Here is a 19,726-nt window from a genome sequence, read left to right on the forward strand (position 1 = left end):
GTACATGCAAAATACATCAAGTAATATCGTTACTCTTTGCAATCATTCAAAGATAATTAGAAGAAATATTTTAATACAAATCAACCATATTAACCGTGCAATCAACACAAAATTAAGGATTAACTTTACTAACTTTCACAGAATTAAGAACAATTCAACTCTAAAACTCTTTTAACCCAACGTATCAAAATATAACTTCTCTTTATCATCATCTTTATCAATAATTCAAAAAGTGATCGAAAAAGAGAAATTATTTCGAAAATCAATCCCGTGTCGCCTCGCCAAAGATTTTAAAGATCAACCCAACTGCAACCTCGCCTAATCCCAGCGAGAATTTTTTCGACGATCAGTTTAACGGTGTCGCAAGGTCGTTGCAGCGAGCTTGCCATCCGGGAGCAAGGTCGAGCGCGGCAAAGCTGATTCGAACAGGATGGACAGGATACGCGGGCGCGCGCCGTGCAATCCACGTGAGAGCGTGCGCCGGCGTTCTGGAAGCGTAACCATCTCTGCCTCTCTTGCTCCGTATTCTCTTGGGCATCGATCAGCCTGGCCGTGGTTGTGCGACGGGTCGCCAGTTTCAGGCGTAACGTCGTCTCTCGCTGCCGCATCGCGAGAAAGCTCCTCGTGAACCTCGTGAAGAGGAGCGATCCGTGGAGGAGCTTGCAGCCTCAGCCTCGTCCGGCTCCGCGGATTCTCTCTCGTTGTCACGTGTGTGACCTTTCGATCGAGATCGGCCGGTGTAAAAATGCGGCTTGATAACGTGTCACGTCCTACCGTCTTGCGGGAGTAGAATCATGTTGAAAACGAGAGGAATAGAGTCAAACGATTGTTGACGTGACGCTTGTTTTTACCCCAACGGAGGTTTTTTTCGGTGGGCACACAGGCTGATCCAAGGCCTTTATTAAACGTGTCACGTGTGAGTTTCTTGAGAATCGTGTCGTTGGGAATGGTAATCGAAGAAGAACTGCTTGGTAGATAACTTAGTGCGGCCGTGATGATTAGAGTTAGGAATGACGATTGATTGATTGGCTTTGGTTTGGATGGAATAGACTTGACCGAGCTTTTCTCTCTCTCTCTCATTTTTTTTTAATTCTTTTTTTTTTTTGTTCTTTGTTTCTTTTTCCCCCTATTTTTCTTTCGTTCGTTTCAGTATGGCTATTATATAGTATATAGTTGAGAGAGAAGATAGAATAATGGCATGTCGAATAGAGTTAACCTGGGATTATAGATGATTAATTGGTAATTGGTGGTGATTAAAGGATTCCACGGGCTTAATAATGTTGCCGGTAGCAACTAGAACTAATATTAGGAGAGTAGCTGCATATTTGCATCACGTAAGCTCGGCGGCCACCTTCTATTTATTCTCGATTCTATTCGCAACGTCGTGTACCATTTACGTCTCATAATCTATGGAAGGGGGGTGGGGGAGTAATCGTATCGATGTTTTGACGTTTCGAGAATGCAAGATGTGTTTCAAGGTGTTAGACACGATTGACACCGTTTAATTCGGTACAAAGTATATCGGACAACATTGAATTGAAAAATTAAATCTCAATTCGCCGTGGTGGAATGTTAATTGAAATCTGCCGAATGTTTGTTAAATAAAGTGGTTGTTATTGTGAGACCTCGGCTATCGAAGAAAATCGTATGTAATTGGAAGAGAAGTCGATAGAAATAATATAAGTACGGATGTTTGTCAAAGGTCAGAGGTTAACCTTCCGTTCAGTTATGTTATTCCTGTTTCCTGGATAGGATTAGCTGCCTTTGCAATATTAAAATTCATATTAACGTAACTTCATACTTCTTGGAAGCGATAATGTTGAATTTCATGCATACGAAACTCTTCTAAAAAGTATAATTAGTGAATTGATAACGGAGCGACAATCCTTTTTTTTTTTTATTATAAAAATTACTTACATCACATTTTTCTTTAATCCCTTCTAATTATATTTTCTTCTATAATATATGCATTCGATTTTTAAAAATTCTTCTATGTTAGAAATTCTATAGAATGATATTGCTTTTTTTATAATTACCATAAAAATGCGTATAGTTTTTACAATATTGAACAAATAGCGGAACGATAAACGCAAGCGATGGCATGCAAGCCAATAAAAAGGTCAAAGAGTGCGCTTCAGCTTCCCTGCCTCTTAGAAAAGCTCCTTAGTTTTCTAAGCTATTCCCTCCCGTCGAGCTGTCATTATTTAATGTCACAATGAGTGAACAAAGATTCACGGGATAAACTCGTAAAAATCTGAAATGATTTTATACATACATTTCTTTTATAAGATTTGAATCATCTATTGAATTTTTTTTAAATATTTTTCATCCACGATAGAATTTCGTTCCTCGCGCTTATTTATTTTTATTTAAAAAGAAATTCTTTTCTTTTCTAAGTTAATTAATAGTATATGCGAGGTTTCTATTAATTCAATCAATAAAATAGATTGGAAATTGAGTTCTGTCGTTGGAGAGTGACAAGAATGACAAGACATATCGACAGGAGCATACGGTATTCCACCCCTCGAATTCCATCGAGGAGGAAACGCGCGTTATAGTCGAGAGGGATGAATGTAGCCTTGCATCGACATTGGCCAATCTGCTTTCAGAACGTCGCGTTTCCCTATTAGGATCTAATTTCACGTGAAAACGCATTCCAGTTCTAAGATTTCCAAGGATCTCTTATCAACGGGCTAATATAATCGATGTTCTATTTTTCCTTACCTTTCTTTCCCCCATCTTCCTTCCTTTCTTGGAAATTTTATTGAATTATTGATCGGGGGGAGGGAAGTATCTATGGAATTGTACTTTTTACTCGTTACATGGAACGATAATGAAGTTTGCAGTGGTTTCAGAACGGTTCGAAGAGTAATTAAAATTAACCAGGAGTTCGTTATCGAGAGAAGTAACTTTTCGATTGAATTATTCGCTATGTAACGTTTTAACGTCAATTGCAAGTTTAGTAATTAAACATTGTTAAAAAAAATTTAACACTAATAACAATAATAACATTCTGAAAAATTAAGAATACTTAAAAAAGTACCTATTGAATTTGATAGTTCAATGTATTAATTTTATCACACAATCTATCTTGATCAACTTCTTTCATCATCTTATTCCGCTTGCATTGATCTTTGGACTGTTAATTTTCATATATTGTTCTTTTATCTTTGATATTTCCACGAATCGAAGCGAAGAGGCGAAAATCAGGTCCTTTCGAATGTAATCGGTTCGGTAATCGGTACGGAATGGCGTGTTTCTCGGCGGAAAGAAGGACAAGCGTGAAAGAGCGAAAAAGACAGAAAGGGGAGCTTGCAAGCTCACGAGGGGGCCCTGAGTCAGCTTGCTAAATATAACGTGGAAGAACGGTGTGGTACATGCACGACGTGTTCGACGTATGATCATCCTAGCTCGAAGTGTGAAAGCTCTACGTGGAAACGCCAAAACTTGTCGGACCGAGCTTTTAAAGTGGCACTGCCCGATCGCTTCGAAGCGAAATGCTCTCGAGCAAACTCGAAACAATATTTTGTTTTCGATTTAATCGAGTAATTGAAATTATTCAGATACTCAGCAATAAAATATTATTGAAATTATATTTTCGATACTTTCGTTCTAATAGTATCAAAATTTTAAATTTGGAATTTTGATTCGTTTCTATCTATCCTCGATTGAATGATTTTAAAATGAAAAATTGTTTTCAGACTTAATTTCAGGATTAATAACTCGAAATCAGACATAGATATTTAATATGTGATAATATTTATTAAATTAGAATGAGAAAGATGAATTTATCCATTTGTTAACATCGGAATAAAGATGAATAATTATAATTAAACTGAAATAATCAATTCTTCCTTTTAGAAGTTTCTGTTTTATAGATATTGAAATATGCGATAGTATTGAAAATAACGATATCAGCATATTGTTATTTTAGAACATAACTGTTTACAGATATTTCTTTCTCTTATTTATCACTCGTATTACGAAATATTGGAAATATTTTTGTTTGATTTTGAAATGAGATTTGTTCGAAAATATTACATCGAAGATAACTTTTGTTCTTTCAATTCCTGCATCGAGCTTGCGATATTATAATTTTCCAATAAATTAATTATTTTTATTAATATTTCTTGATAGCGTGTTATGGGAAAATGTTAATAAGGATAAAAGTTATGGGATAAAATGAACGATGCTCGCGGCTGATAAGGGGGAATCTTTCCGATCGAAGAAAATTTCCTTTTCTCGATAGCTTTTTACAATATTGTAAAACTTTTTCACGTTTGCAATCAGATATAACTTTTACACAATTCTCTTCATTTTCAATAGGACGGATATAATAATAATGAGAATAAGCGAGATTACGAATTTAAGTAGATAATTGAAAATTTATCTAATAAATATTAATTGCATTTTTATAATATTATTTACTTCAGAAATAAAGAAGACGGGGATCAGAATTTAAAAATTTTTAAACTATATTGCATATTTTGTATCTAATAATTGAACAATTTTGATTGTTCAAGGATTATAAATCATAAATCACATAGTTATAAAATCATTTTGAAATTGTCTTCCGAATATTCTTTGTAGAACAAAATCATCTTCTCAATAAAAAATTCCAATTATTGATCTAGTAGATGAAAAATAGTTGGAAACCTCTTCTTCTTTTATCTTCGAAAATAATCAACAAACTCTATCTCACTCTAATTTAAAATAATCAATCGAAATTGTTCAAATATTGTACCTGCGACTCGCATCGAAATTATTTTCCCAATTACGAATCTATTCTTCCAATATAATATTGTCCTCCATTTAACGTTTAATCTAGAAAAAGAAAAAAAAAGACTACATACAGAACGATCCTCTTCTTCCAGCCTCTCATAGATAATCAACAATCCATCCCCTTCTACCTCAACCGCGTCAAAAACGTTAAACAGAATCTAAATGAATCGTTTTTCGAAAAATGGTGAATAAAATCACTGCTCTGATCGATCCATCGAATCATTAGAATCCCATTGACAAAGAGGATTCCTTCCAATTAAACCAGCAAAACTTGTTGTTCGCGATTCAAAAAGTGTCGTAAACAATTCATGGAACAATCGACATGGGACACGAATGCGGGGAGCCTGATTGATACGCGATTAGAGAGCTTAAAACTGTATCGAGGGAGCGACAAAGGCGTTAGAGAAGAGGATGACGATGAACGCTGATCGCAAGCTCATCAGCCAGCCGTCGGTGGACAGCGAAAATAACGAGCGTGTCAGCACAGACCGCGTGGGTAGCTTTCCTTTTCATGCTTACAACCAATATCCCACAATATACGTGTGTACACACAACGGACCTACATTGCACGCGCATTGTGTGACCATCGTGCTCATTGCCTTCTTTACATCGATATCTTTTTTTCCCCATTCTTATTTATTTATTTCATTTTTGATATCGATCACTTTTCTATTTTTATTTATTCCTTTATTTATTTATTTTTTTAATTTTTGACATCGATTATTCCAGACAAACGTGGAATTGTGTCGATGCGTTTTCTGTATGCGTTTTCTGTATGCGTTTTATCGGCTATTCCGTGAAAGATTCCGCGAGAATAGAATGGAATTTTTTTTTATTTCTATTCTTTCTGATGGAAAATAAGCTGCGAAGTGTGTAGTTTGGAAAAATTGATATTAAGGGATTAGTTTGTGAAAGGAGACACATTATATTATCTATAGAAGTGTACCGATTTCATTGGTAATAGGTACATTAGATAGATTTTATTCTTGCTTGCACAAAATTTTGTGCAAAAACTTCGTTTTAAAAATATATATGTATAATAGATAGTTTATTAATATTCATAATTTGTTATTTTATACGCGAAAAAATATATTTAGTAAATATATACGTTGTTTATACGAAAGTATTTATTACAGTCCGTAAAAACAATTTTTTATTTCGTAATCTTTTCACGAGATTACAAAATAATAAAAATAATATTGAAGATAAATATGGAAGGTGAAAAATGTTGAATATAACGGGAAACACTTTAACGACGATTATGTCATAACGATGACAATCGTCCAGGTTCAAGACATAAAATTATGTTGTGTCTTACGCTTTATGTAATCAGGAATAGTTTTTCTCGTAATCAGTGGCATGACGTTATTATCGGGTTGAACACGTGAATGTGCGCACGTGCTCGCACGATACGTGGGTATGTGCGATCTGTATCACAACACAATGGGATCAACGTGAAAACTTTATCGTTCCTAGACCAATTGATTGTTCAGGATTTCATCGAACAATGGGATAATTGAAAAGAATTTAACTAGCGTGAATATTAAAATAATTTAAAGGATTTTCGTAAGATTTTTTTTTTTTTTTTTGAATATTTGAATCGATTTCTTCTTTCTTTTTTACAATTGATTATTTTCAGTTAATCGTTTTAAATGTTGAAAGCCAAATAATTAATGATGTCACGTAAATATTTTAATTCATAGAGATGTTGGCTGTATTGTTTTATTTGCAATATTCCTTCGAGCATTTTTAATAATTCGTTTCCTAGTTGATGAAATATTAATTTCAATCCTTTAGTTCTAGAGAAACTAAGCAGACTTTCAAACATGATATTATAGGCATTATATTTTAAATATTGTTATAATCCACAGTTATTAAAATTAATTGAATTATGAAAGGATTTTTTAATAGTATTATAATAGTTATAGTTTATTTTTTTCATAATTTAATTTTTTGCCTACATTCCATTTATAATCGAGAGAAGTTAAATGAAAGTCATCGTCTTGAATAATGAAATTCAATGTACAAGTAAAATGATATTTCTATTAAATTCAATTAAATATACTCAAATACAAAACTACTCAAATACAAAACTACTCAAATAAAAAACTATACTCGTTTCAAATCGTTTGCTTTTTACCTCAATTTCAAGGATTTTATCACATATCTAAGTGGCTTATGAAATATTTATATAGACTTATTTTCAAATAACCCTTTTATTCTCTCTATATAAATATTCATTGTATTTTTGCATGTTCATTAATATTCGTTTTTTCTTTCTTTCACAAAGATTAATATTTTTTTAATGTTTCGTTATATTTATATATAATAGAATTACTTGTTAATTAATTGTTTATAAATCTTTAGAGAATAACTCAATGTTCCATATCACTTTAAATCATTAATTTTGTTTTTCAGGATACGAGAACTCACGTGGTCGTGGAACTATACGATACAGAGCGTTCGTACGTGGAAGCACTGCAAATACTAGTCAATGTAAGTATACCATTTTAATAAACTACACAATATCGATGAAATTTCCCCGCGAAATATAATCAAGAACGATTCTTGGAATCATTTGTCGAGGGTTGATTATATTCGAGAATTTTTCCACGTTTTATCAATTTAGCAGGAATGAAATACTAGGAACATAAGCAGCCTATTCAGGTGTTCTCTGAATACGATTGAAAGCATAATTCGCAAAAAAAAAATTGGCGAAAATAAATCGTACTCGTTTTGATAATAAATTTCAATAAAAAATCGATTTAAATTATAATATAAATATTATTACGCTAATATCATATTATATATAATTTTTATTATTATTCAAAATTAATTTTCTTTTAATTGTTCAAAGTAAACGGGACAGGAAGAATATATCTAAAATTTGAAGATTTTTTCCTTCATTTTGCTCATTCTCTTCCAGTGGAGAATATTATATGTAAACTGTGCTTTTCGAAAATGTGCTTTTCGAAAGTTCTTTGAGTATCGAAGCCGCGACCTTGTTTCTTGTAAACAAGCTCGTTGTCCGTTTATTTGCTTCGTACAAGGATTCCACTCTAGTGATCTACTTCATGAAAATTTTCTCGTTAACTTATTCAGCTTCGCATCTCCGGCTTGTTGTTTCCATTAAACGCCACCCGAATTACATATTAACGTTTTCTGATAAATATTACCTAGTCAAAATGATTGTCGAAGAAATTCCTATATCATGTTATTTTTCTTTTTTAATTATCTACTAATATATAATAATAAGGAGAAGAAATTTTTCGAAATAAAATTTTGTGAGGATCGTAAAAAAGTCGTACAGTAAGTTCAAAAGTGATGAAGCAGGAAAATTCTTTTTATTATTTTTAATAAGCAATATAACTTTTGTTGAAATGGTTCACAATATTTTTAAGACGTCCATTTTAAGTTTATACGCTTTACGATTTAATTTGAGCGTTTTAATAAAAACGTTTGGTACAAAATGTTCGTATAAGTTTATAAATTTTTCCTTGAAGAAGTATAAGAAATAATTACTTTTTAAATATAATTATTATGTAAAATATTTTATAAACATAGAAATCTACAAGAATAATATTCAATACCATATACAATACAATAATTAATTATATATCATTTTCAAAACAGTCTCATTCTATCATAAGAAATATAAATAAATAATTATCTGTGACAAATTATCAGATACTTTAACGATTTCCGACAAAGCCCCACTTAATCTCCCCTATACAAAAAGTGGCAATTCTTTACATACATTTTTATCGAAGAAAGCGTCATTTCTCCCCTAAAAGGTTAAAGGTGAAGGTGGCTGAAAAAAAAAGAAAAAAGAAAAATAAAAAATGAAAACAACGTTTCGTTGTATTAAATTTTAAAAAAAGAACAATATTTCTACTCATTACCTAATTCTACACAAAAAGAAATAATTCTCGTTACAACTTCAACCCCTGTCCATCTCTCCTTCTCAAATTTTTCCATTTTACTAACTCCAATCGAGAAACTTCGCACCATTCCCATTATTTCTTACGAAACTCATGAAATCGTCATAGAAAATCGGTCGTTTCTCTCGTCGTTTGACATTTAAAGAAAGTCGGGGGTGTTCTATCCTTGTTGTTCGTTATTCGAAGGCTGTTCGGTCGATAAATAATGGGTGCAATTAGTCAGTAATTATTGCGACCCGACACAATCATGGAAGGACGATTTCTCACAAACAATGCAGCGAATCGTGGCGCAAATGGGCCACAACCTTCGACCCATGCGATACAGGCACGTGGTATGAATTTAATATCCTCGATGACGGCCAGACGTGATTTCCAGATTTATTTGCGCGTATCGATATGTCAGTCGCGGCAATCTTTTACGATGCAACTGGAACTGGATTCTGAGAAGTTGCTTTTTCAGATGAATATAGGCGATGGAAAATAGAAAATCGCTAAGATATCCAATCTGTTCCTCGTCTGATTCCTCATTGGTTCTACGCAGGTAGTTCTACATTGGTTGAATAAATAAGGATAGATCGAAGCGAAATAGAGGAACGAAGAACGTAGTTGAGGATAACGAGAAAATTTTCCTGTGTTTTAAATATTATAAAAAGTTATTACTATGACCTAGATACAATTTTTTTTTAAATATTATATTATAATTTTTTGAGATAGTTCTTTCGTGTTGCTATTTTTTAAATTTTTCATTCTTTTTTTTATATTTTTATATTAAATCGTAATTTAAAACCTGACGTAAATTTAATTATTCCTCCATGAATGAAATAAATTGTTAACGACACAATTGACTCGTATTTCAATATAACGTTGTTAAGTGCAGAAATGTTTAATTTATTCGATTCATATCCGTATTGTTCATTACATTCCATTAATATATTAATTCAATTTGCAAATCGGTACGATTCTTTCGCTTATTCAATATGCATTAACGTTCGTCTATTTTCGAGTCGAACACGCGCGTATCTGTAACATTTTACAGATATTTCCTCGTAAAAAATATTTATTACAGAATTCCATGGACCAACTCGGTCAAGTATCATTATCAATATGTTTGAAAATACAGAAGGAATAATCGTTTCGATGCCATTATCGAAACAATTGAGAATATCGAGGGAATAAAAGTCGATTTCGTTCTAGAATCCAGACAGGGCTATTGATTCTAATGTTAATATCGCGGCGTAATGGAAATAACTGGTTGGTTTCTGATAGTTTATTTATTTTCTGCGACAGACATATCTATATCTTTATCTGACAGATTCGCGAGAATTATTAAATTCTTTCATACACACCATACATACACACACACATGGAAAACCAACGCTACAAATCATTATTCGTATGTTGACGAATTTTGATAATAATACGTGTGTACGATCATATAGAATATATTTTTATTGATCAAAAAATAAATAAGTAACTTGTTAAATAAATTTTTATCAAGTTAAGTTTTTGTATATTTGAAGAAAAATGAATAATTATCTTTTGCGTGTAATAAATTCATTCCTGAAAAGGTTAATAGAAAAGTTCTTTTCTTTATTTATAAAATATTATGCTACATTTTTTTTCGCGCGTAATTTTCACGAAGAATAAATTTTGCTGACTGCAAATTTTTCACAAATACATTAGAATGATTCAGAGTATGTTTCGATGCTATTCTGGAAATGCAGATTTGTAAAATAGAGAATAGTCTAGATCTAAATTCGATTTAAATCATCTAATTTATTACGAGGAAATAATAAATTGAATTCTTACACACACGTACTATATTTCATTGCATTTTCATTGCAAAATAATCCCAGCTATTTTATACATATGGAAGATTTTTGGATATCTAAAATAATTCTGTAGTGTTTTGCGAAACACATACACCAGATAGATTAACAATATTGTTCAGCAAACATCTTCCAATTTTCCTTAATGTCTATAATGTGTCACGAGACGAGAATATCGTCTTGAAAGTCTTCTACGTCTCCACGGAATTAAATTCAAAGCGTCATCTCTTCTTCTACGAGATATTAAAAGCAACGATATCTACGCAATTTCTTTCTCTAAGATTTTTTCGATTCACAAAAAAACAAAAAAAAGAAAAAGAAGAAGAAGAAGAATTCCGTAACATAGTATACATCGGTAATCTTAAAACTGTTTGATTGTCATATTTTATAAACATCACGGTTCACGATGATTGTTGTTCGAGCTGAACGATTATTTAACAGCGTAGCCTTGGGGTTTGGATATCAACGATTTTTCATGTCGTCGCTTCGAGTTAGAAAAATAATAGAAAGTTATCCATCAGGAAATACAAATAAACAGATATCAATTGTGTATAGTAATTGTGATTCCAGATCGATAATTCATCCCTTTGGATGAAGTAAACGGAAATGAAAATGTTCTGTTCTTAATGAGAGAATTTCTCGATTTCTATTGTACTGATTTCAACCGATTCTTACCTTAATGTGAAATTTTATACAAATTTTAATATCAATATCTTAACATTTAAAAATACCAGAACAAACAAACTTCTTCGAACAATGAAAAATTCACTCATCACAGTTATTATATACTTATCACATTTTTATTACTACTATTTAACACTTTTCCTCGAAACAATTTCAATTTATACTTTTGCGTTGCGTGTTACATTAAAATCCATTTAACTTTTCATCCGGTCTAATCCAAAGAGCCATTAGCATAGAGAAGTCGCTAAAAATATACCCAACACAACTATCCACTCTTTGAAAGTTAAACATCCGCGGAATACCTTAGATCCAATTCATCACGTCCTTCGTGAGTTTCCTCGATCGATTCTCTTGTTTCTTTTTATTCCCGAGGTTGTTCCGCGATTCTACGCGTCTTCATGTTACCCGATGAACGGTTATTTATTCGCGTTGAAAATAAAGGTTTCCGTCTCTGACTCATGTTGCGTAAGTCGACGAAATCCCGTTCCTCTCTCGCTCTCTCTCTCTTTCTCTCTTTGTGCATTACTATTCCGGTTGAATAAAAATCGATTGAACGCCGAGTTTCCAATATAAAGTAATACGAGACATTTGTTTTTCTAATTGGATATTTTATTTACAAAAGTGTCAAACTTTTGGTTATAGGATTCTGGTTGTGAACGTGAAAACTGACTGAAATTTGATTTGTTTTAGAAATACCTTCAACCGTTGAAAAGCTCTGAAAATGCAGGCTTGGTGGACTCAGCGACGGTGGACGAGATATTTTATCAGGTAAAATAATCTTTCGATAAAAGAATTTTTCTTCAAAATCGAGAATCATAGCATAAATTTGTTATAATTTACACATTAAATGAATTTTATATATATGAATATCAAATTTCCACGTATAATGAATAAATATGAAATTAACGATATATTATAGATTATAATTTTGATATTTAAAAATGTTTAATTAGTTATTCAAGTCGTGCAAGAAAATATTATAAGCAAAATTATCAAATTAAGTATATCGATATGTGATATTAGGATGTCTGATTATACACGCATCGTTCCACTTGCCATAAATATACAAGCGCGAGAGAAATTCGCGAAAGATAAAAGCAGATAAAAAGCAGATAAAAAGGTGATAATGAAACGGAAATTCATCCATATGAATTCGTTATATGTTCGATCGATGTTTGGATACCACGAGTTCCAATTAAAATTTGTTGCACCTTCCAATCTTTCATTTCTGATTCTCGTGATGGAAGGAACAATTGTTAATTATTTCTTAATTATCGAAACGTGAACACGTTTAATACGATGTCACGATGTATAACGAAACAGACTTTGTTATTAAATATTACGTGGAGCAAGTAATTATTACCAGCCCCGCAGACACAATGTCGTATTCCCTAATTACAAGATAATAAACGTTTGTTATGGTTCTATTAAGAGGAATGGGATTACTCGTGTTTGAGGTTTTGTTTAATCAACAGTCACGTTTTACAGTACGAATTGTAAATTTTGTTGAAATTGAATATGACACAAGTCTTCGTATATTATGATAATTATCGAAACTAACGATAATTCTGTTTTAACAGTAATTCTGTTTTGCGAGTATTTAGATTATGATTTTTGTGATACTTTGATATTTTGTACATCTAAGCCTCAAAGAGATGTTAACCATTGATAAATTTGCAACATTAAAACGAATTCCGTTATTTCTCTAACGATTTATATTTAATATTCTTTGAAGCTTTGAATAGAGTTTAGGATTTAGAAAGAATTAAGTCATCAAAAAAGAATTCGAATATACGTGTTTCAGATTCCCGCTATTCTCAATCATCATGAAGTGTTCCTGGAGGAATTACGTAAAAGACTGGATACTTGGGAGCTTAAACAGACGATTGGCGACGTTTTCCTCGATGTGGTACGATTTTCTTATCGAATACTTGATAATTCCTAAATTAAACTTTTATTCATCGCTGGAAAATAATAAATTTCTCGGAAAAGCTACACGTTATTTAATAAAATATTGATACTCTATAAAAATACTTAATTTTTCTTCTTTGTATATAAACTTTTGTACAAATAATCCAAAGAGAAAGAAAATTTGAATTTAATATTAATATTATTCTTTATTCTTTTGTAGTTCACTAAGCCAGTCGTCCTGGAGACATATACCCTTTTCCTTGATAATTGGAAGTCCGCGAGGAAGGCGATAAAAACGACTTGCCAAGCGAAACCGGCTTTCGCGCGATTCCTCGAGGTATACACGCCATACGTTCTTTTTTTCTCTCCCCCAATTAGCATTTTTATCTTCTGCATTGTTAAACAGTAGCTTGGGTTTAATTTCATTACGATTCGCTCCATTTCACGTAAATTTCTTAACGCTCGAAATAACTAAGTTATAAGAGAAATGGAAGAATTTATAATCACGATATTTCGCTTAAAAATATTCTAATTTTTATTTTTTTAGTATTCATAGCATCAATATTAAAGATTCCTTTATTGAGATGAAGTATTAAATTGATGCAAAGATAATTATATTTTTTACGTATCGACTTTAAAGACAGATTTATCATAAAAATTAATTTAATAAATATAAAAGCCAATTTTTTTCTAATATGAAACAAATTTTGTTTAATTAATTAAATGTTTAAAAAATTATGGATTCATTTAATATTCTTAAATTTTCTTACATTGTTCCAGAATTTAAACAGATATAATAAATTTTCCAAATTTAGAATGATAATATAATGATAAAATAAATTATTTTTGCAATATAATTTGCAATAATTCGATAATAATTTTAATAAAAAAGAAACTATTCTCGACTCGCTCTACTCCTTTCCTCCGAAATCGCAGAGATTTAACATTATTCCTTTCGATCGTGCCAGACAATGGAACGAGAACACAAAGGAAAACTTGGACTGGATCAGTTATTGATCAAACCGGTGCAGAAGATACCCCGTTACGAGTTGCTGATCCAGAGGCTGTTGAAGCACACCGACACCACGCATCCTGATTTCGAACTGCTACAAGCTGCCCAAAAAGAGGTGCACGAATTGGTCGTAAAGATCAATTGCACGGAAAGGGAATCTCTTGAGTGGGAGCAACAGCAAACTACGTTGAGGGAGGTTCAGGCGCTCGTCGAAGGACTGGCTGGTATCGTGACGAATGACAGGTGAACTTTATTTTCTTTGATATAATTAAGAGAAAAATTTGGAGAAAAAACAAATTTTTTTACATGTTAAATAATTAAACAAATAAGAAATTATATTTTTTTTCTTGGATAAAATTATATCCATTAAGATGGAATTTATTTTATATAATATAGAATATTGTTCGATGAAAAGTACTTAGAATTTTTAAAAAACGAGGAAAATAAGAATACGTAATTACATTTTTTGAAATTCTTCTCTAAATATTATAAAATTTCAATTTTCCCGTAAAGATCGTTAAATATCAATTTTTATTTTAAACAATTTCTCGATTGAACGTTACTATGAAAGTTTAATATTTCTCGTTAATATACCGTGTAAATATAGTACGAGGGAAAAAATAAACGAGGAAGAAATTAGAACGTATTAAAAAATATTTTTAAAATTCATCTATATCGTGTACAAATTCGTGTCTTTTTTTTTTTTTTTTTTTTTTTTTCACAATTCAGAGAGGAATAAAAGAGAACGAGATTAAAATGACATTAACCGTACAATAGAGCCTTCGATCGAGTAGCTGCGCGTAAAACGTTGCACTCGGCTCTTCGTTTCATCGTCAAGTGTTCAACCTCTAACCGTGCACGCCGTATCGATTCCCAATACCGATGCGTGTCGCGATGGAAATTGCTGTGAAAACAAAAAAGATTCATCTGAAAATGACACGAGTCTGTTTTATGCCGCAGAGCATTCATTCGCCAAGATTTGGTCACCATCGCATCGAACCAAGGAACCAGAAAGGAACGGGCGCTATTTTTGTTTTCCGATTTACTCGTTATCACCAGCATCAAGAGGAGGAGCGGAACTATCAGAAAACCATCGACGTGAGTACATCCTTTTTGAAATATTTGAAATAAAAATTCATATCATTTTGATATCGAACTTGATATTATTCCTGAAGAATTTTCAACAAGAACGTTCAAAGAATTCTTGTACAATTTCAATTGGTGGAAGCTTTATCGACATTTAATTCGAAGGAATAATAATATACGTATATTATATATTATATATATTATAGTTTTCTATTACACTTATGCTTTCGTCTTTTGTCGAATAGTTCCTGCCCGAATAGTCTGGTTGGCCTACTCGAAGCGAACAAGTACAAAATGCTAATGAGAATACCGTTGGACGATTTAGAAGTTATGAAAGGTAAAAAGGACCGCCTAAATTCTTCATCTTCCATTTGGAAGATTAATAAAATAAAGGAAACTGTTGCTCTCAACAGCCAAAGATGAAAATTTGAGGCGAATGGCCCGCGAAGTAGATCATCTGCGCGAAGACTGCGCAACGTTGACCCAACTTCAGGAGTTGGCATCCACGTTGCACAGCGCGAAGCAACAATTGGAGGATCTCATCAAGGATATGCTGGGCCAGGCGCAGCGTCAATTAGCCGAGAGGAACGCGGCGCATTCACAGTTGGCTTGTCTGGAATTAACGCTTAATACTCAGTAAGTAACACGTCGATTTTATTCATCGAGCGATTCAAAAATAATCCGGCATTGGAGAGTCAATCAAAATTGAATGAACGTAATCTTGTCATCGATATTTAAATCGTCATTTATTAATAAACGTTTCAATCATCACAGATGTTACTCGTGCAACGTTAAAAGCTTTTAAAATCGCTCGTGAAAATTCTTTTCATAATTTACAACAGTTCCCACTAAACGAGTCCCGCTTTCCAATTCCATTGTGTCCAATTCCTTTATGCGCAAAGTTCGCGCGCATATCTTCTCTCGAACATCATTCGCGTATGCAACAAACCACAATCCGAGATGACAATGTAAGAATCCTCGGTTCGATATTACACGCAGTGACAGTTTATTGAACGGCAACATTTCATCCCATTAGCCGCTCATAAAGCGGTCCAACCTTAACAATAAACGTATTTTTGCGCTTTGTTCACCTCACGTTCCAGGTACACGTGCATCGAACCGTATACAATATGCAACGTGACTTAAAAACGACTCGTGTGACACTTGTTTCGTGTATTTTCAGAGCTGGAATCGAGAATATTTCCGTGATGTTCACGAAGCCGGACAAAAGAGCCAGCTGGGAGGAGAGTTTCAACGAGGCTAAACAGAAGTTAGGTGAGTATATGTAATTCTCGAGGTTTGAAGGATAAATAATATAATTTTGCTCAAATGAAATGTAATTTTTCTTTAGTTTTCTTTACGAAAATGAAGGATGATATTCCTTTTAGCTCGTGCTTTTTTGGAATTGCGCCTATGTATACGAATGGTGATTACATGACTATTGATCGTTTATAGACTATTTGCAAACGTTTCGTCAGCGTTTGAAGATGCTGCAAGTATTGTTCTGAAGGCATTAATTCTTGACAAATGTTGACAAGTGTTTGTATTCGTACCCGAGATATGTCTTCATCAATTTATCCAGAGACTCGTAAATGTTAATGAAACAATCGAAGATAATGTCGATTTTCATTTGATTACCAATTGTTACCATGTTTGTTTTTTAATATACCTTCACTTTCTCGTGGCAATAATTTTTCAAGACTATTACACGACGTTTCTTCGAGGAAACTAGATTCCACACACGAGTTTACACTCATGTTCTTAGAAACATGTTCTTAGCCATGTTTCTATGCCCCTTTTGTTTTCATAGTTCGATTGTTTAGATTCTCTTCTCTATATTTACACGTGTGCTCCGTAATTCAACACATTTGGAAGTGAACACTCGACGAAGCAGTATCGATATCGAATACACGTTTACGATTTATATTTCCATCTTATCATACGGCTCTTCTACGTTTACCAAACGTTAAAATTTTCCCTTTTTCTTTTATTAATTCATTCAAATGTACCAAATATTAAAGTCGACGATAGATTTCAAATCTATGATCCAGTAATCCATACTCTTCATTCTTCATTTTTATTATTCCTTCTAAAATAAATAATTAAATTTAAATGAGAAACAGACAAACTTGCAAATACATTCTTATTCAAATAAAAAATTCTTTTACACAAGTATTCTTTCTTGCTCTGACCTGTGTCGATGTGTCTCGACTTACAGCGTTGTCCGCCGATAGGAGGCCCTGCCCAGAATTTGTGGGACCTCTGCCGATTCGAAAGACTCGAGCTGGCTTGCAGTTCACCTGTGCTGCACCCACCTTGGCCAATGGACAGGGCTCGAGAGACGTTTGGGTGTGCAACAGCGATGGCTACGTGGGCCAAGTGTGCGTGTTGAGTCTGACACCGGAACCGCCACAGGTGACATCTTGCAATGGCGTTTGCAACGCGAGGATCCTGTGCGTCGCTGGAATTCCAGCGTGCACCCAAAGGTGAGATTCTGAAACTGCGATTCTTTAATCGATTCATTAAAAAAATTGCTTGAAAGTTGCTTGAAGCTTTCGAGTGTGAGTCGGTCGAAATATTGATGTGATGAATAATTTTATCTAAAAATTCTTTGAAATGTAAGCAATTGTCAATGAAAAAAAGAAAAAGAAACATCTTGTGTATATTTTCACAATTAAATTATTCTTCTAATGATACGTGATTATCTGACAATTGAAAGTTTCGAGCAATTATGTGAGAATTATTTAATTTTGCGAGATCCTCGAGGAGAGAAAAGAAACGGTTGTTATATAATGAATTTTTTTTTTTTTTATAATACTTTGTAGAGGCTAGTAGAAGGGGGCCTTACTTTATTTGTGTTATATTTTAGATCGAATTCGTGCGTGACTAACAACATTTCGTTCGCGAACAGTAAGAGCGGCATAAGCATCTCGGTCCAGGATGTCGATGCCAGTGGCGGGAACATACAGTTAGATAGGTAATACTCTTGACTGAAAATTTGAATCAGGAAGTTGTAATTTTGTATAACGAGGAGTCAACTACAGCTTATTATCTCACGTTTTGTATACATGTCCAGAAAAAGTTCTAACCAGAAGAATTCCGTCACTTCTTACATTTTTATTCATAATTTTGAAATTATTGGTTGATTTCTTGTTATAAAATATCTTATGAAGGAAAAAAAAAATATGTTGTGTCAAAAATATATCCATTGTAAAGTACAATGTATTTACTTAAGCTTTGATAAATATAAAAAATGATTCTTATTTACTTAATACATTTTTCTTCGTCGATTTAATGGAAAGATACGTTAAGAGCTTTTTTTTTTTTTTAGAGGAAATTCTTGCAATTATTTTAATATATAATTATTTGGTAAATTTCACGGTTGATCTAAGAAAACTGTTTTGCAGTAGCTCGAGCTCCGACGACTCGGACTCGGACGACATTCCATGTGCAGATACGGGTAGCCTGAGTTTGAGTGGCGACGTTCCGAGTATCGATAATGTTACAACAGAAGAGGATGTCAATCAACCAACAATGTGGCTAGGTACCGAAGATGGATGCATACACGTTTACAATTGCAACGACAACATCAGGATAAAAAAGAACAAAGTGAAAATACAGCACAACAGCAGCGTGCATTGCATCATGTAAGGGTTCTATCGAATTAACGTATCAAAACAATGACACATCTCGTCTAAATTCTATTAATAATTAATCGATTATAGTGACAGCTTTGTATGAAACTTGACTTTGATTTCTTTTTTTTTTTTCTTGTTTATTCTCATTTATTACAGATATTTGGACAATAAAGTGTTCGTGTCACTCGCCAATGGAGACATCACCGTCTATTGTCGAGATCATAGTAAGTTATATGATAAATTTTATACAAAAAGAAAAGAATAAAAACATTGTAAAATATGAACAAGTAAAATAAATCTCGTATAAAATATTCTTTGGCATGATTTACAATAAATCGAACAGTCTTAATTTATATAAAATTGTTGTGTAATTGTAGTGGGTGGTTGGAACACACCCGATCCAACGTCGGTATCGGTGGGTACCGTTGCTTCTCCAGTGACTAAAATGCTTCCTGTATCCGCTAAACTTTGGTGCGGATGCCACAATTCGGTGAAGATTCTCAACACCCACACGTTGGATATAGAACATACATTCGCCGTTAGTAACGACACATCTTTGTCCGTTTCCTGTATGGCGAGTTCCGGTGGATTAGGAGTGTGGATCTCTTTGCACAATAGCGCCGTGCTGCGATTATTCCATTCTGGTAGCTACGAATGCTTGACAGATATCAATATAGCACCAGCTGTCACCAAAATGCTTACCAGTAAGTTTCTACGTCTTGATTCCTGTGATACTTTATTCTTCGTACAATTAATCACATCTTTTATCTTCTTTTGATCGAAAATTCGAGATGAAATAAAGAAAATTAAAGATGGGATCAAATATATCGTAAATAGATTCCT

The 19,726-nt window shown here is 33.0% G+C and overlaps 1 protein-coding gene across 5 annotated transcripts in view; it reads left to right on the plus strand.

The window, feature by feature from the left end:
- The window catches only part of LOC122711615 (rho guanine nucleotide exchange factor 17), a 57,738-nt gene that overhangs the window by 32,518 nt on the left and 5,494 nt on the right, over positions 1 to 19,726 (plus strand). For 2 of the 5 annotated variants that reach the window (XM_043930573.1, XM_043930572.1), the window contains exons 9-22: positions 7,201 to 7,278; positions 11,927 to 12,004; positions 13,041 to 13,145; positions 13,368 to 13,484; positions 14,116 to 14,402; positions 15,120 to 15,257; positions 15,491 to 15,582; positions 15,659 to 15,881; positions 16,429 to 16,520; positions 17,464 to 17,731; positions 18,115 to 18,222; positions 18,653 to 18,892; positions 19,040 to 19,107; positions 19,261 to 19,587. In XM_043930573.1, the coding sequence (XP_043786508.1) occupies positions 7,201 to 7,278; positions 11,927 to 12,004; positions 13,041 to 13,145; positions 13,368 to 13,484; positions 14,116 to 14,402; positions 15,120 to 15,257; positions 15,491 to 15,582; positions 15,659 to 15,881; positions 16,429 to 16,520; positions 17,464 to 17,731; positions 18,115 to 18,222; positions 18,653 to 18,892; positions 19,040 to 19,107; positions 19,261 to 19,587 (2,221 nt within the window). The remainder of the gene's footprint in view (positions 1 to 7,200; positions 7,279 to 11,926; positions 12,005 to 13,040; positions 13,146 to 13,367; positions 13,485 to 14,115; positions 14,403 to 15,119; positions 15,258 to 15,490; positions 15,583 to 15,658; positions 15,882 to 16,428; positions 16,521 to 17,463; positions 17,732 to 18,114; positions 18,223 to 18,652; positions 18,893 to 19,039; positions 19,108 to 19,260; positions 19,588 to 19,726) is intronic. The other 3 variants (XM_043930574.1, XM_043930575.1, XM_043930576.1) reach the window with 3 other exon arrangements.

The sequence above is a fragment of the Apis laboriosa genome, unplaced genomic scaffold (genome assembly GCF_014066325.1).
Source record: "Apis laboriosa isolate Shangri-la unplaced genomic scaffold, ASM1406632v1 scaffold174_cov162, whole genome shotgun sequence".
Lineage (NCBI taxonomy): Eukaryota > Metazoa > Arthropoda > Insecta > Hymenoptera > Apidae > Apis > Apis laboriosa.